We start from the raw sequence: 24,748 nt of genomic DNA, 5'->3' as shown, positions 1-24,748 counted from the left end.
TTATTCTTTTCTGTGGATGATACTACCTTGAATTGCTGGCTTCATTGCTGATATACGCTTATTAATTGCATCAAAACCATAACTTTGGAGCCCCTTAAACGAACCGCGGGTTTGACGGCGACAGAAGGAACTGCAGATGCTAGTTTATGGTAAAAAATAGAGGCAAAGTGCTGGAGTAATCAGCGGGTCAGGCAGCATCTCTTGAGAACACGGAGGCGCGGTGGCACAGCGGTAGAGTTGCTGCCTTACAGCGAATGCAGCACCGGAGACCCAGTTTCAATCCCGACTACGGGTGCTGTCTGTACGGAGTTTGTACGTTCTCCCCGTGACCTGCGTGGGTTTTCTCCGAGATCTTCGGTTTCTTCCCACACTCCAAAGACGTGCAGGTTTGTAGGTTAATTGGATTGGTAAATGTAAAAATTGTCCCTAGTGGGTATAGGATAGTGTTAGTGTGCGGGGATCGCTGGTCGGCACGGACCCGGTGGGCCGAAGGGCCTGTTTCCGCGCTGTATCTCTAAACTAAACTAAAACTAAACATGAATAGGTGACGTTTTGGGTCGGGACCCTTCTTCAGACTCCAGGATTGACATTTGTCTTGAGGACAATGCCAAACAAGTGCACACAAAGTTTGGGGAGTGGATGCGAAAGTGGGACATGATAGGAAAAAAGACACAAAGTGCTGGAGTAACTCAGTGGGCCAGGCAGCATCTCTGGAGAACATGGAGAGGTGACGTTTCAGGTCAGGACCCTTCAGATCCATAGATGAAGTTTCAAGTTGGGACACTTCTTCAGATTTCTTCTCGCGTATGGCGTGCACAGCCTAAAGTTGTAGGCCGAGGGTAGACATCCAGGCCAGGGCAGCAGCAGTTGCTGGGTGGATGGCCTTGATGCCAGCAGGGAAAAGCCTCAGTAAGCAGTCATTCACGGTGTGTGGGATGGTCTGCTCTGGATATCCGCAGTCGCAAGCAGGGCTGTCTATCTGTCATCCCCCACTTGTGCAGGTGATGGGCTGTTCTTGCATGGAGGGTGTGGATCCTGTTTAGGGTTAGCCATTGCTTGTGATGGTGGTCAAACCCCGGTGGTTTCACTGTGGGGTCTGTGATCACCTCTCCGTTGTTGGTGTTGGCATTTTTCCGGGCTCGGCGCCACTCAGTCTTGGAGTCAAAGTCTTTCGAGGATTTGGCTGAAGACCAGAAGGATTTGCGGGACGCATGTTGGACAGATTGTTCATGTCAGCATGGATGGGAAGGTCAGGGTTAACCTCGATGGTGCACCAATCTTTCAACATTGATCCATCCGACGATGTGAGGGAGCCACTGCAAAGGTGTTGACTTAAGCGTCCCTGTGATGACCCACATTGCAGAGTTAAGGACAGTGTCAACTTGTTTGGTGTGGCAGCTATTAGCCCAAGCTGTTGAGCAAAACTCGGCTGTTGAGTAGACTAGGGCTAAGCTTGCGGTACGGAGGGTGTGTGCATTGGATCCCCAGCTGTTGCCTGCACGTTTCCTGATGATGTTGACCCTTGCTTTCAGTTTATCAGCCACCCTCTTCAGGTGTTGACGATAGGTGAGGGTGAGGGTGACCTAGGTACTTGGGGTACTCATTCTCCACCGGCTGACCACAAAAGGACACTGGCCAGCCGATTGCTGAGGTGAAAGGCAGTGCCAGTTGTCTTAGATGGGTTGGGGCGAAGTCGCCAGAAGGTGAAGCACTCCTCCACCCCTTCAAGTCTTGGGTTAGCACTCTGCTGATATCCTCAAGGGCAGCTCCCTGGTAGGCAGACCAAAGTTAGTTCTTAGTTCTTCAGACTAAAGACAGAAGATAGAATTAGTGTGAATGGGAGATCGATGGTCATTGTGGACTCGGTGGGCCAAAGTGCCGGTTTATATGCTGCATCTCTAAAATTAAAAGTAAAACTAAAGTTGAAACTTCAGGTGACTTACGACTAGAGTAATCACTTGAGAAGTGGTGCAGTGGTAGAGTTGCTGCACATCAGCCCCAGAGACCCAGGTTTGATCTTGACTGCGGGTGTTGTCTGTAGCGAGTTTGTACGAAACGTATAAGATTATTAAGGGGTTGGACACATTAGAGGCAAGAAACATGTTCCCAATGTTGGGGGAGTCCAGAACAAGGGGCCACAGTTTAAGAATAAGGGGTCGGCCATTTAGAACTGAGATGAGGAAAAACTTTTTCAGTCAGAGAGTTGTGAATCTGTAGAATTCTCTGCCTCAGAAGGCAGTGGAGGCCAATTCTCTGAATGCATTCACGAGAGAGCGAGATAGAGCTCTTAAGGATAGTGGAGTCAGGGGCATGGGGAGAAGGCAGGAACGAGGTACTGATTGAGAATGATCAGCCATGATCACATTGAATGGTGGTGCTGGCTCGAAGGGCCGAATGGCTTCCTCCTGCACCTATTGTCTATTGTTCTCCCTGTGACCATGTGCGTTTTCTCCGGATGCTCCAATTTCCTACCACAATCTAAAAACGTGGAGGTTCGTAGGTTAATTGGCTTCTCTAAAGTTGTCCCTAGTGTGTGTAGGATGTTACACTGGGATAATATAGAACCAGTGTACAGGTTCGTTGGTGCAGACTCTGTGGGCCGAAGGGCCTGTGTCAATGCTGTATCTCGAAACGGAATCTTGGCATTAATCCCTGTATTGAGAGTGTTATTACGACAGATCCACCACCAATCTTCTGGCAATTAGATGTCCGGCACTTTAGTTTAGTTTCGAGATACAGAGTGGAAACAGGCCCTTTCGGCCCACCGGGTCCGCGCCGACCAGCGATCCCCGCACATTAGCACTATCCTATACCGACCAGGGACAATATTTACATTTACCAAGCCAATTAACCTACAAACCTGTACGACTTTGGAGTGTGGGAGGAAACCGAAGATCTCGGAGAAAACCCACGCAGGTCACGGGGAGAACGTACAAACTCCATACAGACAGCACCCGTAGTCGGGATCGAACCCGGGTCTCCGGCGCTGCAAGTGCTGTCAGGCAGCAACTCTACCGCTGCACCCTTCCTTTAATCCAGACAAAATTATGAGCACGCACTTGAAATCCCCCCTAGAAGTCCCCCTGAAAACGTGGCATCGAGGCCGGGCGAGGCAGTCCATTTCTACTGCATCGGGTGCTCCTTGGTCAATCGGTGTTTTTTCCCCCTGTGGCCAGGTTTCTGGAACTCCGGCCGTTCCCATAGCCGACTTCCGAGCCAACACTGGGCCGGTATCTCGGCCCCCCCGGCGGCTAGGTGGAAGGTTCTGGTACTGTTCGACTCCTCTTGGAGGTCATGGCCTCTGTTGGTCCAGCAAAACGGACAATCCAGCAAGGCCCTGGAAGCAAGGGTGTGGGAAAACTGGTGGTGGACCTGTATTAGGGAAGAACTGGCTCAAATCATGATTATGACGTGGCTTTCAGAAGCAGACAAAAACGTCATAGAACTTCTAACCTGATATTAAATCTGCTTTGCTTTGTACCTTGATGCGACAGTGTAATTTGCTGCTACTTCATGGTTCTCTGAGCAATCCTGGGTCATGTTAACAGCCTGTTACAAACAGGTGGTGCAGCGGTAGAATTGCTGCCTTACTGCGCCAGAGGCCCGTGTTCGATCATGACCACGGGTGCTGTCTGTACGGAGTTTGTACGTTCTCCCCATGACCTGCATGGGTTTCCTCCGAGATCAGCGGTTCCCTCCCACACTCCAAAGACGTGCAGGTTTGTAGATTAATTGGCATGGTATAAATGTAAATTGTCCCGTGTGTGTATAGGATAGCGTTAATGTGCGGGGATCACTGGGTCATGCGGACCTGGCGGGCCGAAGTGCCTGTTTCTGCACTGTACCTCTAAACTAAACGCACAAACTCCACACAGACTGCACCTGAGGTGGGAATCGAACTTGGCTCTGTGAGGCAGCTGGGCTACCAGTTGCGCCACCCTATTGCCACCACGTCACCCATCACCTCTTCTCGCCTTGCCCCTACTTTCCCACCGATGTTCAATTGATGTGCCAAGCTAAAGTGGAAACCATCAGTTTAGGATCAAGACAAGTGCAGTTCAGTTTAGTGTCACGTGTACCGAGGTACAGTGAAAAGCTTTTTGTTGCGTGCTAACCAGTCAACAGAGACAATACTGTACACGATTACATTTACATTGTATAGATACATGATAAGGGAATAACATTTAGTACAAGGTAATGCCAGCAAAGTCCGATCAAGGATAATCCGAGGGTCATCAAACAGGTAGATAGTAGTTCAGCGCTGAACTCCTATACAGAGGATGAGATTAATATGTGAGATCAGCTATCCCTCTTGGAAGGTAGATACAAAATGCTGGGGTGACTCTGTGGGACAGGCAGCATCTCTGGAGAGAAGGAATGGGTGACGTTTCGAGTCGAGACCCTTCTTCTTGGAAGGACCCTTTCCTGAAAACCATTATTCAATCTTTCAATAGAGAAAGCTGCATTCCTTCGTAGTAAAAGCAAAAATAAATGGCAGAAGCATTCAGTGAGTCAGGCCGCATATGTGCAGTCTAGGCACCCACCACCCTCTGTGTAAAAAGAAAAGTTGCCCGTATATATCCTTTAAACTGTGACTTATCCTGCACACTCCTTTAAACAACTCTTTTAAACATTTGTGTGGGAAGGAACTGCAGATGCTGGTTTAAACTGAAGATAGGCACAAAATGCTGGAGTAACTCAGCGGGACAGGCAGCATCTCTGGGGAGAAGGAATGGGTGACGTTTCGGGTCGAGACCAGCTCAGTCTGAAGAAGGGTCTCGATCCGAAATGTCACCCATTCCTTCTCTCCAATGATTCTGCATGTCCCGCTGAGTTACTCCAGCTTTCTGTGTCTGTCTTTGGTTTAAACCGGCATCCGCAGTTCCTTCCCACGGTATTACTGCACGGACGTTGATCAGGAAAGATCATCATGTGGTGTTGTCCTGGATGGATTTGTTCTCCTGTAGGTTCAGTTCGTGTCCAGTAATAACCTAAAGCTATTTTAACCATCCAGTATGCTGCTGGGCTGTGCTTGCGGCAAGATAGGACATGTGAGAGATATTGAGTTACAGACCATCCCTCTGTAGGGTTGTCAACTTTCTCACTCCCAAATAAGGGACAAATGGTGACATCACCGCCCCGCGCCCCACGTGACCTCACCCAGCCAGCGGCCACGTGCTCCCGCTCCACCAATGGTGGCCGCCCGTGCCGGGAGGCGGGTTGCTACGCAACAATAGACAACAGGTGCAGAAGGAGGCCATTCGGCCCTTCGAGCCAGCACCGCGATTCAATGTGATCATGGCTGATCATTCTCAATCAGTACCCCGTTCCTGCCTTCTCCCCATACCCCCTGACTCCGCTATCCTTAAGAGCTCTATCTAGCAACCTCTGTTAGGCGGCGCCTGGGCCTACCCTGTCCGGGCCTGCAGCGCCCCCCGGATATAATACGGGACAAGGGCGGTCCCGTATGGGACAAACCAATTTACCCCAAAATACGGACAGTTCGCAAACCTATCCCTCTGGGTTGTGGAGCAGGGCCTAGTTGTAGGCTGCATGACCTGAAGGCTCCTTAAGAGCTCTATCCAGCTCTCTCTTGAATGCATTCAGAGAATTCCACAGATTCACAACTCTGACTGAAAATGTTTTTCCTCATCTCAGTTCTAAATGGCCTACCCCTTATTCTTAAACTGTGGCCCCTTGTTCTGGACTCCCCCAACATTGGGAACATGTTTCCTGCCTCTAACGTGTCCAACCCCCTAATAATCTTATACGTTTCGATAAGATCTCCTCTCATCCTTCTAAATTCCAGTGTATACAAGCCTAGTCGCTCCAGTCTTTCAACATATGATAGTCCCGCCATTCCAGGAATTAACCTAGTAAACCTACGCTGCACGCCCTCAATAGCAAGAATATCCTTCCTCAAATTTGGAGACCAAAACTGCACACAGTACTCCAAGTGCGGTCTCACTAGGGCCCTGTACAACTGCAGAAGGACCTCTTTGCTCCTATACTCAACTCCTCTTGTTATGAAGGCCAACATTCCATTGGCTTTCTTCACTGCCTGCTGTACCTGCATGCTTCCTTTCAGTGACTGATGCACTAGGACACCCAGATCTCGTTGTACATCCCCTGTTCCTAACTTGACACCATTCAGATAATACTCTGCCTTCCTATTCTTACCACCAAAGTGGATAACCTCACACTTATCCACATTAAACTGCATCTGCCATGCATCCGCCCATTCACACAACCTGTCCAAGTCACCCTGCAACCTCATAGCATCTTCCTCACAGTTCACACTACCACCCAGCTTTGTATCTATGTTAGTGTAATTTTACCGACTTTTGGATACGCAGGCAGTGGAGGGACATGGATTATGTGCAGGCAGATAAGAGTTAGACTTGGCATCATGTTTTGGCATGGGCATTGTAGGCTGTAGGGCCTGTTGCTGTACGGTCCTGTTCTATGTTCGCTATCAGCAATAATCAGGTGGCATAGTCAGAGATCCGGTTCGATTCTGACCTCGGATGCTGTCTGAGTGGAGTTTGCATGTTCTACCTGTAGGGACCGTGTGGGTTTTCTCTGGGTTTCATAAGTTATAGAAGGAGAATTAGGCCATTCGGCCCATCAAGTCTACTCCACCATTCAATCATGGCTGATCTATTTCTCACTCCTAACCCCATTCTCCTGCCTTCTCCCCATAACCCCTGACACCCGTACTAATCAAAAATCTGTCAATCTCCACCTTAAAAATAGCCATTGACTTGGCCTCCACAGCCTTCTGTGAAATGAATTCCAGATTCACCACCCTCTGACTAAAGAAAGTCCTCCTTTCAACGGAATCAAGGGAGATGGGGAAAAAGCAGGAACAGGGTACTGATTCTTGATGATCAGCCATGATCATATCGAAATGCAGTTTTGGCTCGAAGGGCCGAATGGCCTACTCCTGCACTTACTTTCTATGTTTCCTCATCTCCTTCCTTAATCTGAGGCTATGATCTCTGGTCGTACACTCTCCCACTAGTGGAAACATCCTCTCCACATCCACTCTATCCAGGCCTTTCACTAGTCGGTAAGTTTTAATGAGGTTCCCCCCCTCATCATTCTAAACTCCAGCAAGTACAGGCCCGAACGCTCATCACGTGTTAACCCACTCATTCCTGGGATCATTCTCGTAAACCTCCTCTGGTCCCTCTACAATGCCAGCACGTCCTTCCTCAGATATGGGGCCCAAAACTCCTCAACTTCCCCCCACGTCCCAAACACGGGCGCGTTTGTAGGTTAATTGACCCTCTGTAAATTGCCCCTAGAGTGCAGGGAGTGGATGCAAAAGTGGTAGAACATAGAACTAGTGTGCACGGGTGACGATGGTCGGCGTGGACGAGGTGGGCCGAAGGGCCTGTTTTCTTGCTGTATCTTCCAATCAATTGAATCAATCAATAATAAAAGTATTAATCCACGAATGGTCATGTTTTTAACGCAGCAAGCAACAGGCTCTGGAATGGAAACAAATTTTAATAGTAAAAGAACAATATTTTGAACTAACAATAAATCAAAGATCAATGAGACAGCCCTGCCTAAACAGCTGGCCATGTTATGAGACTACAACATTTTATTCTCAGCTTACACTTTGCACAATAATAAAAAATGATGTTACACATCAATTCAGTGTTATTTCTGTAACCTACCTCATGACTTGCAAAAGGACGACGTGCGCATGGACATGTGAGGTAGGATCACATGGACATTGTGCAGACTGAAGTGCTTTCACTCTGCTTGTTGTCAAACTTCTGTCGAGAGTGCGGGTCACTCGGTCTCTCAGGCATTCCATGTCAACGTGATGGGATGATCGGTGCAATGCACTGCCCTTAGTGGAGATTTATGTCCATAGGTGATCGGAGCAGAATTAGGCCATTCGGCTTATCAGGTCTCCTCCGCCATTCAATCATGGCTGATCTGTCTCTCCCTCCTGACCCCATTCTCCTGCCTTCTTCCCAGAAGTACACCCGTACTAATCAAGAATCTATCTCTGCCTTAAAAATATCCATTGACTTGGCCCCCAAAGCCGTCTGTGGAAATTAATTCCACAGATTCACCACCCTCTGACTAAAGAAATCACTCCTCATCTCCTTCCTAATAGAATGTCCTTTAATTCCGAGGCTATGATCTCTGGTCCTAGACCCTCCCACTAGTGGAAACATCCTCCCCACATCCACTCTATACAGGCCTTTCCCTATTCTGCCTCATTGGAGACCCTTCAACTGTCTTTAATCGGGATTTATCTTGCACTAAGCATGATTCCCTTTATCACATATCTGTACACTGTGGACGGCTCGATTGTAATCATGTATAGTCTTTCCGTTGACTGGTTAGCACACAACAAAAACTTTTCACTGTACACGTTATACGAAACTAAACTAAAGTAAACTAAACATTAACTCACATTTGGCCATACAATCAAGATAGACATAAAAATGCTGGAATGTCGACGTATCATGCGGCATCTCTGGAGAAAAGGAATAGGTGACATTTTGGGTCGGAACTTTCTTCAGACTGAATGATAGAGGTGGGGGTGGGAAATCGGAGGTGAGAAATAGCTAGAATAAAGCAGGGCTGGCAGGAGATTAAGGGAGGACCTCAGGAAGGGGGGGGGGGGGTTCCATAATGTCACGAGGTCATAAACTGCAGAGGTTCATAAGGAATAGTAGAATTAGGCCATTTGGCTCATCAAGTCTACTCTGCCATTCAATCATAGCTGTTCTGAGCTATGGGGTACTGATTGAGAGTGATCAGCCATGATCGCATTGAATGGCGGTGCTGGCTCGAAGGGCTGAATGGCCTACTCCTGCACCTATTGTCTATTGTCTATCTCTCCCTCCTAATCCCCTATTCTCCTTCCTTCTCCCCCTAACCTCTGATACCCGTACTAATTTGGATAATTGTTTGTAAACTGCATATATATATATGTTTGCGTGTGTGCATATACGTGTATATATGTATGTATGTGGCATATGTATGGATATGTTTGTGTATGTGTATATATATATATATAAAAATGTAGATGAGATAAAGTTTGTGAATTGATGAGTAGCAGAGAAGGGGTAGGAATAAATAAATGTATATTTCCTCCTACTTTTCGGACGTAAGATTTAATTTGGGTTATTTATGAGAATTTATTCATTGAGTTGTATATGGGTTTATCGCTCATTTCATTTTATTGTTATTTTGTTTTGTTCTTTTTTTTGTTTTACACGTTTGAAATAAAATATATTAAAAAAAAAAAAAAAATCAAGAATCTCTCTATCTCTGCCTTAAGGAGACTCAGTCATAGAATTATCGAGTCAATCGCCATGGAAACAGGTCCTACGGCCCAACTTTCCCGTGCCGACCAAGATTCCCCAACCAGACGACCCCCACCTGCCTGCGTTTGGCCCATGTCCCGAGAAGCCTTTCTTTGGCCCATATCTCAGAATAAAAGGACATACCTGTAGAAAGGAGATGAGGAATTTATTTAGTCAGAGGGTGGCGAATTTGTGGAATTCATCGCCACAGACGGCAGTGGAGGCCAGGTCACGGTGTAGTTTTAAGACGGAGATTGATAGGTTCTTGATTAATAACGGTGTCAAAGGTTATGGGAGAAGGCAGGAGAACGAGGTTGAGAGGAAAAGATAGATCAGCCGTGATTGAATGGCAGAGTATAGTTGATGGGCAGAATGGCCTCATTCTGTTGCTATGACTTATGAACTTATTTCTCTCTAAACCTTACTTTGGGTCATATTGCTCTAAGCCTGTCGTAGGCCCAGATCCCTTTCTTTCGGTCATATCTCTTTACCCCTTTCACCCCACTGTACAAAATGGGTGCTTTTGATCTGATTCATCCAACTCTGGCCCCCTTCTCCTCGACCGTGTAATAGTGCTCAGGAAATTCTTTGAGTTTAGAGATACAGTGCGGAAACAGGCCCTTTTGGCCCACCGGGTCCGCGCCGACCAGCGATCCCCGCATATTAACAGCATCCTAGGGACAACTTTTACATTTACCAAGCCAATTAACCTACATACCTGTACGTCTTTGTAGTGTGGGAGGAAACCGAAGATCTCGGAGAAATCCCACGCATATCACGGGGAGAACGTATAAACTCTGTACAGACAGCACCCGTAGTCGGGATCGAACTCGGGCATTTGCTGTAAGGCAGCAACTCTACCGCTGCGCCACCGTGCCGCAGAGTTTAGCGTCAGGCAGATGCTAAACTCTTGTTTAGCATCTGCCTGAAAACAGGATGTTACTGGCACCAAACTTACAAATGCAACCTATGACTGGTAGACACGAGGAACTGCAGGTTCACTTAAAAGACACAAAGTGCTGGAGTAACTCAGCGGGGTCAGGCAGCATCTCCGGAGAACATGGATCTGTGAAGATTTGGGTCGGGACCCTTCTTGAGTGGTCATAGAGTCCTACTGCACAGATCTAAATTGCCCACAAGGTGCCCATCTCCACTAATCCCATCTACCTGCATTTGGCCCATATCCTTCTAAACCTTGCCTCTCCATGTACCTGCTGTTATAATAAGGGTGTGAAGAAAGGTCCTGACCTGAAATGTCTCCTAGCAACATCTCTGGAGAACATGAATACGTGACATTTTGGGGCAGGACCTTTCCTCAGACTCTTCTCAGTCCCGACCAAAAAAGTTACTTATCCATGTTCTCCAGAGATGCTGCCCGATCCGCTGAGTTACTCCAGCATTTTGCGTCAACCTATGAATCTGTTGTGAGTGGTTTGGTGTTCAAAGCTTCTGCTTAAATTTGGCCAGTGACGAGTTGCGGTCAGGCGATAATGCTGCCAGCACTTCTAATCTAAATTGCTGTACAAAGTTAATTCCCTTTTTAAATGTTATTCCCTTATCATGTGTCTAGACGCTGTAAATGGCTCGATTGTAATCATGTTAGCATGCAGCAAAAGCTTTTCACTGTACATCGCTACACGCGACAATAGCAACACAGTGGCGCAGCGGGAGAGTCGCTGCCTTACAGCTCCAGAGACCCGGGTTCGATCCTGGCTACGGGTGCTGTCTGTACAGAGTTTGTACGTTCTCCCCGTGACCTGTGTGGCTTTCCTCTGGGATCTTCGGTTTCCTCCCACGCTCCAAAGACGTTTAGTTTTGTAGGTTAATTGGCTTGTAATATTGTCCCTAGTGTGTGTAGGATAGTGCTGGTGTGCGGGGATGGTGGTCGGTGTGGACTCGATGGGCCGAAGGGCCTGTTTCCGTGCTGTATCTCTAAACTAAACTAAAAACTACCAGCCAGAATATGGAGGCAATTTCTGAAGGGATACCGCCCAATGCTGGCTGCAGCTTAACACTCTGACCTTGCTTGTAGAGTCTGGAGCTGTAAAGGCTCCAAGTTCCTTGCTGCGTTTAAAAATAAATTTGCTGCTTCGCTCCCAGCCCTTAAACTCTCCCCTTCAAGGACATTCAAAGTCTGCCACCCTCATAGTTTAGCTTAGTTTCAAGATACAGGGTGGAAACAGGCCCTTTTGTCCCATCGAGTCCACACTGCCACACTGACCAGCAATCCCCGCACATTAACACTATCCTACACCCACGATGGACAATTTTTACATTTACCAAGCCAATTATGTCTTTGGAGTGTGGAAGGAAACCGAAGATCTCGGAGAAAACCGACGCAGGTCACGGGGAGAACGTACAAACTCTGTACAGACAGCACCCGTAGTTGGGCTGGAACCCTGGTCTCCGGCACTGCATTCGCTGTAAGGCAGCAACTCTACCGCTGCGCCACAGTGTTGCCCTCAGAGTCTTAACCCGTGGACACAAGTCCTTCAGCCCCGCTCGTCCACACCGACTGGGTTTTAAAACAGAAATGTACCCAACTTGTTCATGCAACCTGAGATTCCCCATGTGCGCTGGTCTCAACTGCCTGCATTTGGCCGCGATCTTCGATTTCCTCCCACACACCAAAGACGTCCAGGTTTATAGGTTAATTGGCATAAATGTAAAATTGCATGTGTACGGTATTGCTAATGTGCGGTGATCGCTGGTCAGTGTGGACAGTGGGCCGAAAGGGCTTTTTTTCGTGCTGGATCTCTAAACTAAACTAAAATCTCAAAGACCTGCAGCCTGGTGGGTTCATCAGCCATTGTAAATTACCCTGAGTGTCACTGGAACTGTGTGGCAGTGGCACTACCCGCTGCTCATGTATCGCCCTCCCGTCCATTCTTCAATCAGCGTAATATGAAGGAACTGCACATGCTGGTTTACTTCAAAGATCGTCACAAAATGCTGGAGTAACCCAGTGTGAAGAAGGGTCCCAACCTGAAAGATCACCTATCCATTTTCTCCAGAGATGCCGCCTGACCCACTGAGTTACTCCAGTAATTTGTGTCTTTCCTTAAAATTTATACTAATGAATACAACGAGCACTGAAATTTCTGACTAACCGCAGCGGTAGAGTTGCTGCCTTATAGCGAATGCAACGCCGGAGACCCGGGTTCGATCCCGACTACGGGTGCTGTCTGTACAGAGTTTGTACATTCTCCCCGTGACCTGCATGGATTTTCTCCGATCTTCGGTTTCCTCCCACACTCCAAAGACGTACAGGTTTGTAGGTTAATTGGCTTGGTAAATGTAAATATTGTCCCTGGTCGGTATAGGATAGTGCTAATGTGCGGGGATCGCTGGTCGGCGCGGACCCGGTGGGCCGAAAGGGCCTGTTTCCGCGCTGTATCTCTAAACATGTTGTAATCTCTTATTTTGAATGTAAATGACACTGTAGCTGACCTGAATATGTTCTGTCCCCAGGCCATCCAGCACCAGAGATTACATGGTACAAAGACGACAAGGAAATGGACCGATATTGTGGCCTTCCCAAGTATCAAATATTCCAATACGGAAAGAAGCACTCACTCCAGCTGTATAAGTAAGTTTAGTTTAGTTTTAGTTTAGAGATACAGCACGGAAACAGGCCCTTCGGCCCACCGGGTCCATGCCAACCAGCGATCCCCGCACACTAACACTATCCTACACCCACTAGGGACAATTTTTACATTTACCAAGCCAATTACATACCTGTACGTCTTTGGAGTGTGAGAGGAATTCGAAGATCTCGGAGAAAACCCACGCAGGTCACAGGGGGAAGAACGTACAAACTCTGTACAGACAGCACCGGTGGACGGGATCGAACCCGGGTCTCCGGCACTGCATTCGCTGTAAGGCAGCACCTCTACCGCTGCAACACCACAACTACCCATGGAGTGATGGAGCCATAGAATCAGAGTCATACAGTGCAGAAACACACCCAACTTGCCCATGCCGACCAAGGTACCCCATTTACGCTAGTCCCACCTGCCTGCATTTGGCTTCTAGGGTTTGCGTCTTATGGTCTGACGAAGGGTCTCAACTCGAAATGTCCCCTACTACTTTTCTCCAGAGATGCTGTCATACCCATTGAGTTACCCCTGCTTTGTGCGTCTATCTTTGGTTTAAACCACCATCTGCAGTTCCTTCCTATGCATTTGACCCATATATATCCCTCTAAACCTTTCCTCCGCATGTACCTGTCCAATACGTCACCTATCCATGTCCGCCAGAGATGGTCGAGACCCGAAACGTCACCCATTCCTTCTCTACCGAGGTGTTCCTTATTTCTACATCTTTCCAAACCCCTTTGTTTGACAGAGTGTCTTTGACCTGAAACGTTAACTTTGTGGCTCTTTCCATAGTTGCTGACTGACCTGCAGAGTCTTTGCAGCGTCTTTAGTTTTTATTTAATATCTGAATAGCATTGGAATGGTATTTAAGATGGGAAATTTAAGATGGGACATTCGAGGTACTTCAAGCTTGTGCTGAAGATCTTTTCATTGAGTTATTTTTGGACAATAACTCTGTTTCCAAGCCCTTTATTGAAACATATAAGATTATTAAGGGATTGGACACACTGCAGGCAGGAAACATGTTCCCGATGTTGGACGAGTCCCAAACTAGGGGCCACAGTTTAAGAATAAGGGATAGGCCATTTAGAACAGAGGTGAGGAAAAACTTTTTCACTCAGAGTTGTGAAGCTGTGGAACTCTCTGCCTCAGAAGGAAGTGGAGGCCAATTCCCTGGATGCTTTCAAGAGAGAGTTAGATAGAGCTCTTGATGATAGCGGAGTCAAGGGGTATGGGGAGAAGGCAGGAACGGGGTACTGATTGTGGATGATCAGCCATGATCACGGTGAATGGCGGTGCTGGCTCGAAGGGCCGAAGGGCCTCCTCCTGCACCTATTGTCTATTATCTTTCCTTTTCAAAACACTATTGAAATAATGAAATAACTATTCAAATGCGATTGAAACAATGTACGTGTTGAGTAGGTGGAAGATAGACACAAAATGCTGGAGTAACTCAGCGGGTCAGGCAGCATCTCTGGAGAGAAGGAATGGGTGAGTTTCGGGTCGAGACCCTTCTTCAGACAAGTTGACTGGTTTTGCCTGGAGTGGCGTCGCTTGTAACCAAGAACGTTTGTGCCTGCAGATGTACAGAGGACGATGCCGCTATTTACCAAGCTTCGGCCAGGAACAGCAAAGGGATCGTCTCGTGTTCTGGCGTCCTGGAGGTGGGCACCATGAACGAGTACAAGATCCACCAGCGGTGGTTCGCCAGGCTGAAGCAGAAAGCAGACGCCAGGAGGCGAGAGTTGGAGGAGAACAGAATGAGGGGCAAGGAGAACATCGCACAAGATGGCAACCTCCGGCGGGCGCTGAGCCCAGAGAGGGCCCTGCGGAAACGCAAGGTCGAAGTCAAGGCGGCTTCTCTCGACTCCTTGAGGGACAAAGAAGATGGGTTCAAAGTCCACGTCCCAGACGCGGTGTTGAGCAAGGGCGTGGAGGCTCCTCGGAGCGCCGGGTGGACGGAGAGAGACACCGCGCCGACGGCGGAGATCCACAACGGCTACCTCACCACCGGCCCCCAAGGGGCAGAGCTCGCCGCCATGGCGGAGCAGGGGAAGCTGCCAGCGAACGAATCGCCGGGCGACTTGGAGAACTATCTCCTGTTCGGCAGCGGCATCAACCAAGTGGAGCCGCTGCTGGTGTCGCCGCCTCGCCCGTCAGACAAGGAGTTTGCGGCGAGGAAGAAAAAGAGGAAGTTTGCGGGGGAGGTGTCGTCGACGAGAGCTGAGAGCGACGGGAACGCGTTTAATTGCGTCGACCAGGGCAACGACAACGACAACGCCTCCGGCCTTCTGTCGCGTTACCTCAGGGAAACGTTGAGGAGAAGCAAGCCACACAGGGACGACTCCCAACCCGAGGACGACATGGAGATCGATGAGCAGGTATCGCCAGCGGTGTCGGCGCAGAGGCCTTCCACTGCAGAGAGCGGGAGAGCCGACATACAGCGTCGTCAGGCGCACGGGGAAGCCCGACCTGAGGCGACGACGTTGACAAATGGCGCCAAACCCGACCACCAAGAGCCCGCGCTCCCCAGCCCACAGCCTCCCGCCAAAGACATGCGCTTCTCCATGAAGGACATGTACCTCGAAGCGATGTCGGGACCAGGGTTACTCAGGCAGCGACCATTACCTCAGGTTTCAGAGAAGAACGACGGGGTTGACTCCCGCCCCGACGACGGCCAGAGAGTGCCAACCCCGAGTGGGTTTGCTGACGGCGCGCCGGATCGAATGGAGGTGAGGTCGGCAGTCGATGGTAAACAGGTGAAGGCCAGCGAGGAGTCACAAAAGATGGAGGTCTCGGGGACAGCAGTGGACGTTGGGGCACCTCAGGCCCGTTCGCAAACGCAGAAGGCCGACGCGTTCGACAAGGTGCAGCCATCTTGTGAAGCGGACAAGGTGCAGCCATCTTGTGAAGCGGACAAGGTGCAGCCATCTTGTAAAGCGGACAACGTGCAGCCATCTTGTGAAGCGGACAAGGTGCAGCCATCTTGTAAAGCGGACAAGGTGCAGCCATCTTGTAAAGCGGACAACGTGCAGCCATCTTGTGAAGCGACGGAGGATGCCAGAGGTAACAAGCCCGTAAAGGGTGGCATTTGTACGGTGGACACGCCCTGGAATGCAGCGCAAGAAGGCATTGAATCTCCTGCCCCACCCGTGAATGCAAGGCCGCGGCCTGCGTTCAAGGTCTCTTGTTCGTCGGTGGCGGTTCAGACTGAGGACATCCCAGAGGCCTTGCCCTTGGCACCATGTGGGCAAGACGGGTACCCTGCAAAATACCCACCCTTGGCCCTGCCAACAGAGCAGCTGGATCACCCAACTCTTCCCGAGGTGAGTGCTGGCTGAATGAGTGGTGGGGAATGAGATGGAAAGGGTGCCGAGAGGGTTCACGAGGATGTTGGCACGAGTGAAGTAAGGTGGGGGAGAGGGTGGGTGGGAGAGAGCGAGAGAGAGAGGGGGGGGGGGGGTAGAGAGAGAGGGGGAGAGAGGTTGAGATCTCCTTTCTCCTCCCCTCTCTATTTTATTATTATCATCACGTGTACCGAGGTACAGTGAAAAGCTTTTTTGTTGCATGCTACGCAACAAAAGACTATACATGATTACAATCAAGCCGTCCACACTGTACGGATACATGATTAAGGGAAGATCATGAGGGGAATAGATGGGGTGAATGCACAGAACCTTTTACCCAGAGTATTGGAATCAAGAACCAGCGGACCGAGGGTTAAGATGAGCGGGGAATGATTTAATCGGAACCTGAGGGGCAACCTTTTCACACAGAGGGTGGTGAGTACATGCAGCAAACTGCTGGAGGGGGTGGTTGAGGCAGGAACTACTGCAATATTTTTTTAGTATAGTTTAGAGATACAGCACGGAAACAGGCTCTTCGGCCCACCGACCAGCGATCCCCGCACACTAACAGTACCCTACACGCTCTAGCAATGCCCCGCTTGGGTTTTCTCCAAGATCTTCGGTTTCCTCCCACACTCCAAAGACGTACAGGGTGTGTAGGTTAATTGGCTTGGTGCATGAGTGCAAGCTTGGGCTTGGGAATCGCTGGTCGGTGCGGACTCGAAGGGCCTGTCTCCATGCTGTATCTCTGAGCTAAATTAAACTAAAGACGGCTTCACTGTGCCGTGAACAGTATCTTGATGCGCGGTTTCCAAGGGCAAGTGTTAAAGAGAAGCTCCACTTCACCTCTCATGAGCTGATACTTTCCTGGCGGGCGTTTGTCCTCCTTTACATGTTGTGGTGTCGTATGTACCCGGTATGGATGACGACGTGGTTTTGCCTCCCATTCTGCAGGTCACCACCCACTGCCACAAGCATCAGCTGCAACAGATGTCATTACATTCAACTCCTGTCAAACAGTGCATGCTGAATGCTTCTATAAATAGGCGGCGAGCGACACTTGCTCAACCAGAACCCTCTCGTCCGTGAGGTCATAGTCAGAGTGCCAAGCAGCACGGAAACAGACCCACGTCCCTCTATCCATGTACCTGTCCAAATATGTTCTAGATGGCGCAGTGGTAGAGTTGCTGCCTCACAGCGCTTGCAGCGCCAGAAACCCAGGTTCGATCCCGTCTACGGGTGCTGTCTGCACAGAGTTTGTACGTTCTCCCCGTGACCTGCGTGGGTTTTCTCCGAGATCTTAGGTTTCCTCCCGCACTCCAAAGACGTACAGGTTTGTAGGTTAATTGGCCTGGTGTATGTGTAAATTGTATGGGGAGAACGTACAAACTCCGTACAGACAGCACCCCCGTAGTCGGGATCGAACCCGGGTCTCCGACGCTGTAAGGCAGCAACCCTACCGCTGCGCCACTATGGCTGCCAACGGCCATTTAGCCCTTCGAGCCAGCACCGCCATTCATTGTGATCATGGCTGATCATCCACAATCAGTAACCCATGCCTGCCATTTCCCCATATCCCTTGATTCCGCTAGCCCCTAGAGCTCTATCTAACTCTCTTTTAAATTCATCCAGTGAATTGGCCTCCACTGCCTTCTGCAGCAAAGAAATCCACAAATTCACAACTCTCTAGGTGAAAAAGTTTGTTCTCATCTCAGTTTTAAATGGCCTCCCCTTTATTCTTAGACTGTGGCCCCTGGTTCTAGACTCCCCCAACATTGGGAACATTTTTCCTGCATCCAGCTTGTCCAGTCCTTTCATAATTTTATATGTTTCTATAAGATCCCCTGTCATCCTTCTAAATTCCAGCGAATACAAGCCCAGTCTTTCCAATCTTTCCTCATATGACAGTCTCGCCATCCCGGGGATCAACCTCGTGAACCTACGCTGCACTGCCTCAATAGCAAGGACTTCCTTCTTCATATTATGAGACCAAAACTACACACAATACTCCAGGTGTGGTCTCACCAGAGCCCTGTACAACTGCAGAAGGTCCTCTTTACTCTTATACTCAAATCCTTACTTCCTACTTTGCGATCAGTAAATAGTGACCTCCATTTTTCCTCATGACCTTTCGGCCCATCGAGTCTATGCTGACACACGGTGACCCTCTCCAGAGCCAGCACATCCTTCCTCAGATATGGTGCCCAACATTGCTCACGTTACTCCAAATGCGGTCTGACCAGCGCCTTATAAAGCCTCAGCATTACAACCCTGAGGAAGAAATAATATTCTTGGAGGAAATTGCAGAGAAAGAGAGAATTGGAGTCACGGAGGTATTTGAAAAGTTGATCATTGTTAGGTAGCTGGGATCAGATCGTGTATTGTTGACTGAATGAAAGATGCAATGGAGGAGACAGTTTTAGATGATCAGGTGTCGATGAAGGGTGTAAGAAAAACAATGGTCTGGAAAGTAAATCGGTAGGAAGGCAAACGTTAGGTTAGCATTTATTTTGAGAGGACTAGAGTAACAAAAACAGGGATGTAGTGCTGAGGCTCTATAAGGTGCTGGTCAAACTGCATTTGGAGTATGGTGGGCAATTTTGGGCCCCATATCTGAGAAAGGATATGCTGGTGTTGGAGAGGGCCCAGAGGTTTACAGAATGATCCCAGGAATGTGTGGGTTAACGTACAATGAGCGTTTGACAGCAGACACAAAATGCTGGAGTAAGTCAGCAGGTCAGGCAGCATCTCGGGAGAGAAGGAATGGGTGACGTTTCGGGTCACATCAGTCTAACGAAGGGTCTCGACCCGAAACATCACCCATTCCTTCTCTCCCGAGATGCTGCCTGACCCGCTGACTTACTCCAGCATTTTGTGTCTACCGAGCTTTTGACGGCATTGGGCCTCTACTCGCTGGAGTTTAGAAGGATGAGGGGGGACCTCATTGAGACTTACCGTCTAGTGAAAGGCTCGGATAGAGTGGATGTGGAGAGGATGTTTCCACTAGTGGGAGAGTCTAGGACCAGAGGTCACAGCCTCAGAATAAAAGGACTTTCCTTTAGGATGGAGATGAGGAGGAATTTCTTTAGTGAATCTGTGGAATTCATCACCACAGAAGGGTTGTGGAGGCCAAGTCAATGGATATTTTTAAGGCAGAGATTAATATATTCTTGATTAGTACTGGTGTCAGCGGTTATTGGGAAGAAGGCAGGAGAATGAGTTTAGAGGGAGAGATAGATCAGCCATGATCACAATGAATGGCGGTGCTGGCTCGAAGGGCTGAATGGCCTCCTGCTGCACCTATTTTCTATGTTCCTAAGCCATGATTGAATGGCGGAATAGACTTAATGGACTGAATGGTCAAATTCTGCTCCTATCGCTTGTGAACTTTGGAAAGGTTTAGAGTCCAAATCTTTGCCTGTTGATAAGGTATTGATTGAAAATTCATAACGCCATGATTTTCAAGCATAGAGTGTCATTCATCAAGTGTTACAAAGATAGCCATCTCTGTCAGCCTCACAAATTGATCGATTGAAAGATAGTTTAATTTAGTTTTATTATTGTCAAGTGTACCGAGGTATAGTGTAAAGCTTTTGTTTCCGTGCTATTCAGTCAAAGAAAAGACTGTACATGAATACAATCAGGCTGATCACAGCCCACAGATAAAGGATAAAGAGTACAACATGTAGTGCAAAGATATAACACTGAAGTCCGATAAAGATACAGCTTTTGCCCCAAGTCAACTATCGATCACCCATTCACGAATTCGATGTTATCCCACTTTCTCATCCACTCCCCACACACTAGGGGTAATTTACAGAGGGACAATTAACTACAAACCCGCACGGGGTGGAAATGTGCGAGGAAACCAGAGGAAACCCACGCAGTCACAGGGAGAACATGCAAACTCCACACGCACAGCACCCAAGGTCAGGATCAAACTCTGGTCCCTGGTGCTGTGAGGCGGCAGGTCGACCAGCCGTGCCACCCAATGCCACAGAAAACAATGTAGTCCACATAGTAAATGGGATACCGAAATCTCCAACGCACTGCATCTGAGGGTTGCTGAAGCAGAGAGATAACTCGATAGACACAAAATGGTCGAGTAACTCAGCGGGTCAGGCGGCATCTCTGCAGATAATAGATAGGTGACGTTTTGGGTCAGGAACCTTCTTCAGACGATCCATTTTCTCCAGAGACCAAAATGCTGGTATAACTCAGCAGGACAGGCAGCATGTCTGGAGAGAAGGAATGGGTGACGTTTCGGGTCGAGACCCTTCTTCAAGTTTAGAGATACAGCGCGGAAACAGGCCCTTTCGGCCCACCGGGTCCGCGCCGACCAGCGATCCCCGCACATTAACATTATCCTATACCCACTAGGGACAATTTTTACATTGACCAAGCCAATTAACCTACATGCCTGTATGTCTTTGGAGTGTGGGAAGAAACCGAAGATCTCGGTGAAAACCCACACAGGTCACGGGGAGAACGTACAAACTCCGTACAGACAGCACCCGTAGTCGGGATCGAACCCGGGTCTCTGGCGCTGCATTTGCTGTAAGACAGCAACTCTACTGCTGCGCCACCGTGACGCCCGAAGAAGGGTCTCGACCTTAAATGTCACCCATTCCTTCTCTCCAGAGATGCTGCCTGACCCGCTGAGTTACTCCGGCATTTTGTGTGCACCTTCGATTTAAACCAGCATCTGCAGTTCTTTCCAACACATTGTTGGATAACACGGTTCTCCTTGCAGTTGTTCGACCAGCATCTTTCATCAACAATTACCCAAATAAGAATAAAAAATGCAACAGAGGGTCACAAATAAACTGCAGCTATGAATAGACGTTTGTAAGCACTTTGGAATGTATTTCCCAACCCGTTGATAAAGAAAATCAGGAACAAGGGCTAAAAAATGAAGACACAAAGTGCCGGAGTAACTCAGTGGGACGGGCAGCACCTCTGGATATGCTGAAGAAAGTTTAAAGAAGGGTCTCGACCCATTCCTTTATCGTCGTTACTTCTTTTGCTTATCTTTCATTCATTTGTTCTTTATCTCTCTACATCATCGTCTATATCTCTCGTTTCCTTTACCCGTGACTTTTGGTCTGAAGAAGGGTCTCAACCTGAAACGTCACCCATTCCTTCCATCCAGAGATACTGGCTTTCCCACTGAGTTACTCCAGCATCTTCGGTTTAAAGCAGCATCCGCAGTTCCCTCCGGCACCATATAAATTAAGGACAGCTGGCTGAAATGTCACCAACCCAGATTTTTTCTCACGACACAGAAGGAGGCCATTTGGCCTGTCAAATTTATGCTAGCTCTCAGAGCAGTTCCATTCCTTCCCTAGTTTCTCTTGAAACCCATTACATGCTTTTCATCATCATCTGTGTACTAAAACTTGTTTGTTTGTTCCTGAACTACAGCCAAAACGGTACACGATAGCGCGACAATTTTAGGCCCACCTTACTCACCGTTGTCCCTTTGGTGCTAATGGAAGAAGTTTTATTGAAATCGGTGTTATATTTTTAAAGTTATTCACATTTGGAAGTTTAAATCTATCTCCTATGGAGGGGGAGGAGGGAGGATAAGAGGATTGAGGGGGGTGGTGTGGGGGGGAGGGGAGGGGGGATGAGGGAGGGGGAGGGAGGAGAGAGGATGGGGGGAGTGGGCGGGAGGGAGGTCGAGAGGGGGAGGAATAGGGGAAGGAGAGGAAGGAGAGGGTGCTGCACCAATGCAGGAGAGGTTTGGGCCCAACGGGTCCACTTGGTCTAGTTTTAAATAAAGTTTTCAATTGCATATTATGTTTATGAGTTAGATTTGTGCATTGTTTTACTGGTCAAAATATACTGCCAAATGTATGAAGGCATCTTGGATAAGAGCTGATTTCATTTTCATATTTCTAACAAACATTTATATTTTTGTGTATTCATAAGTTCATAAGTCGATGTAGGAAAAGCAATGGTCAGGAAAGTAAATTGGTAGTCAGGAAGGCATCCTTTCTACATCCTTCATAGCCATGAAATCATCTAAACCCATTGCATCTTTCATTCAGTCAACAACAATACACGATCCCAACCCAGCTACTTAATGATCACCTGTTGCCTCACAGCGCCGCAAACCCGGTTCAATCCTGACTATGGGTGCTGTTTTTATGGAGTTTGCACGTTCTCCCTGTGACCGCGTGGGCTTCCTCCGGGTGCTCCGGTTTCCTCCCACATTCCAAAGACGTGCACGGTGGCGGGCGCAGCGGTAGAGTTGCTGCCTTACAGCGAATGCAACGCCGGGGACCCGGGCACGATCCTGACTACGGGTGCCGTCTGTACGGAGTTTGTACCTTCTCCCCGTGACCTGTGTGGGTTTTCTCCGAGATCTTCGGTACCTCCCACACTCCAAAGACGTACAGGTATTTAGGTTAATTGGCTTGGTAAATGTAAAAATTGTCCCTAGTGTGTGTAGGATAGTGTTAATGTGCGGGGATCGCTGGTTGGCGTGGACCCTGTGGGCTGAAAGGTCCTGTTTCCGCGCTGTATCTCTAAACTAAACTAAAACCAAACGTGCAGGCTTGTAGATTAATTGGCTTCTGTAAATATCCCCTAGCGTGAAGCATGCAAAAGTGGGATAACATAGAACTAGAGTGAATGGGTGATGGATGGTCGGTAAGCACTCGGTGGGCCGAAGGGCCTATTGACACGCTGTATCTCTAAGCTAAAACTAAACTGAACTCAAATCAGTGGGAAGAGATCACCTTGGCCTCTGCAGGATAATTGCAAACAGTTTGACAAACTTAAGTTTTTCCCGGTTGCTGTGACAACAATGTATTGATTGATTGGCCTTGTGCACTTTTGAAAGAGTTTAGTTTAGTTTATTGTTGCCACATATACTGACGTACAGTGAAAAGCTTTTTATTGCATGCTATCCAGTCAGCTACAAAGACTATACTTGATTACAATCAAGCCGTCCACAGTGCACAGATTACAGCTTTTCCCAGTTTGCTTTAATACTTTGTTTAGTTTAGAGATACAGCGCGGAAACAGGCCTTTCGGCCCACCGTGTCCGCAACGACCAGTGATCCCCGCGCACTAACACTATCCTACACACACTGGGGACAATTTTACATTTATGCCAAGCCAATTAACATACAAACCTGTACGTCTTTGGAATGTGGGAGGAAACCGAAGGTCTTGGAGAAAACCCACACAGGGCGAACGTACAAACTCCGTACAGACAGCACCCATAGTCGGGATCGAACCCAGGTCTCCGGCGCTGCAAGGCAGTAGCTCTATCATTATGCCATCGTGCCGCCCTGCTTTCTAACTTTGTGATGTTAGGAAATTAGATCTTAAACTGATCTCATCTGCCTGTACATGATCCACGTCCCTGCATTCTTTGCCTGCCCAAAAGCCTCTAAAATGCCATTATTGTTTCTGCCTCCACCACCACCCTTGGCAGTACATTGCAGGCCCTCACCACTCTCTGTGTAAAAAAACCTGCCTCACACATTTCCATTAAACTCTTCCCCCTCTCATCCCATATCTATGCCAACTACTATTAGACATTTCTACCCTGGAGAATAAGGTTCTGACTCTTTATCCAGTCTATGCCCCTCATAATATTTTATACTTCTATCGAGTCACCCCTCCCGAATAGTCAGGTAGCAGGTTATCAGAGTTTTACTGTATCTCTTTCAAGTATTCCTGGGGTTTATGATTGGAATGAATCTTACTGTGGGCTCGCTGAATAATCTAACACTGTGTCCTGGTTACAGCTGTTTTTTGTCCTCAGTTTAGAAGTGCTGTGGGGACATTTTAAATGTGCACGGTGGCACAGCAGTAGAGTTGCTGCCTTACAGCGCTTGCAGCGACGCAGACCCGGGTTCGATCCCGACTAAGTGTGCTGTCTGTACGGAGTTTGCATGTTCTCCCCATGACCTGCGTGCATTCTCTCTGAGACCTTCGGTTTCCTCACAGGTTACTAGGTTAATTGGATTGGTATAAATGTAAATTGTCCCTCGCGTGTGTAGGATAGTGTTAATGGGCAGAGATCGCTGGTCGGCACGGACCCTGTGGGCCGAAGGGCCTATTTCTCCACCGCACCTCTAAACTAACCAAAACTTACTCAGATACATATTGTTTTTTAACACAGAGACACAAACCTGCTCATCTATGAATTGGGACGAACATTGAACAGTGAATAAGTTTATTGGCCAAGTATGTACACATATAAGGAATGTGCCTTGGTGATCAGCTCGCAAGTAACAACACGAACACACAGTAAACAATTAAGAATAAAGCATAAAACATTAAAACATTAAGAATAAAACATTATAGTTAAGCATGTGAATGAAATAAAATACCAGAACATCATTTATAAAGCATGTAATCCCTAACACCCTGATAAGGCAGCTTCAAATGATAATCAAACTCTCGATCTCCCTCGTCAAACGCAGTTGTTTTTGATGGA

At 48.2% G+C, this 24,748-nt stretch overlaps 1 protein-coding gene across 1 annotated transcript in view; it reads left to right on the top strand.

Annotated features, from left to right (window-relative positions):
- Positions 1-24,748, top strand: part of alpk3a (alpha-kinase 3a) — a 48,787-nt gene that overhangs the window by 7,190 nt on the left and 16,849 nt on the right. The window contains exons 3-4 of the mRNA XM_078429843.1: positions 12,813-12,930; positions 14,523-16,266. Coding sequence (XP_078285969.1) covers positions 12,813-12,930; positions 14,523-16,266 — 1,862 coding nt within the window. The remainder of the gene's footprint in view (positions 1-12,812; positions 12,931-14,522; positions 16,267-24,748) is intronic.

The sequence above is a fragment of the Rhinoraja longicauda genome, chromosome 38, assembly GCF_053455715.1.
Source record: "Rhinoraja longicauda isolate Sanriku21f chromosome 38, sRhiLon1.1, whole genome shotgun sequence".
In the NCBI taxonomy this organism is placed as follows: Eukaryota; Metazoa; Chordata; class Chondrichthyes; order Rajiformes; family Arhynchobatidae; genus Rhinoraja; species Rhinoraja longicauda.
This window is presented reverse-complemented; position numbering and strand designations above follow the sequence as displayed.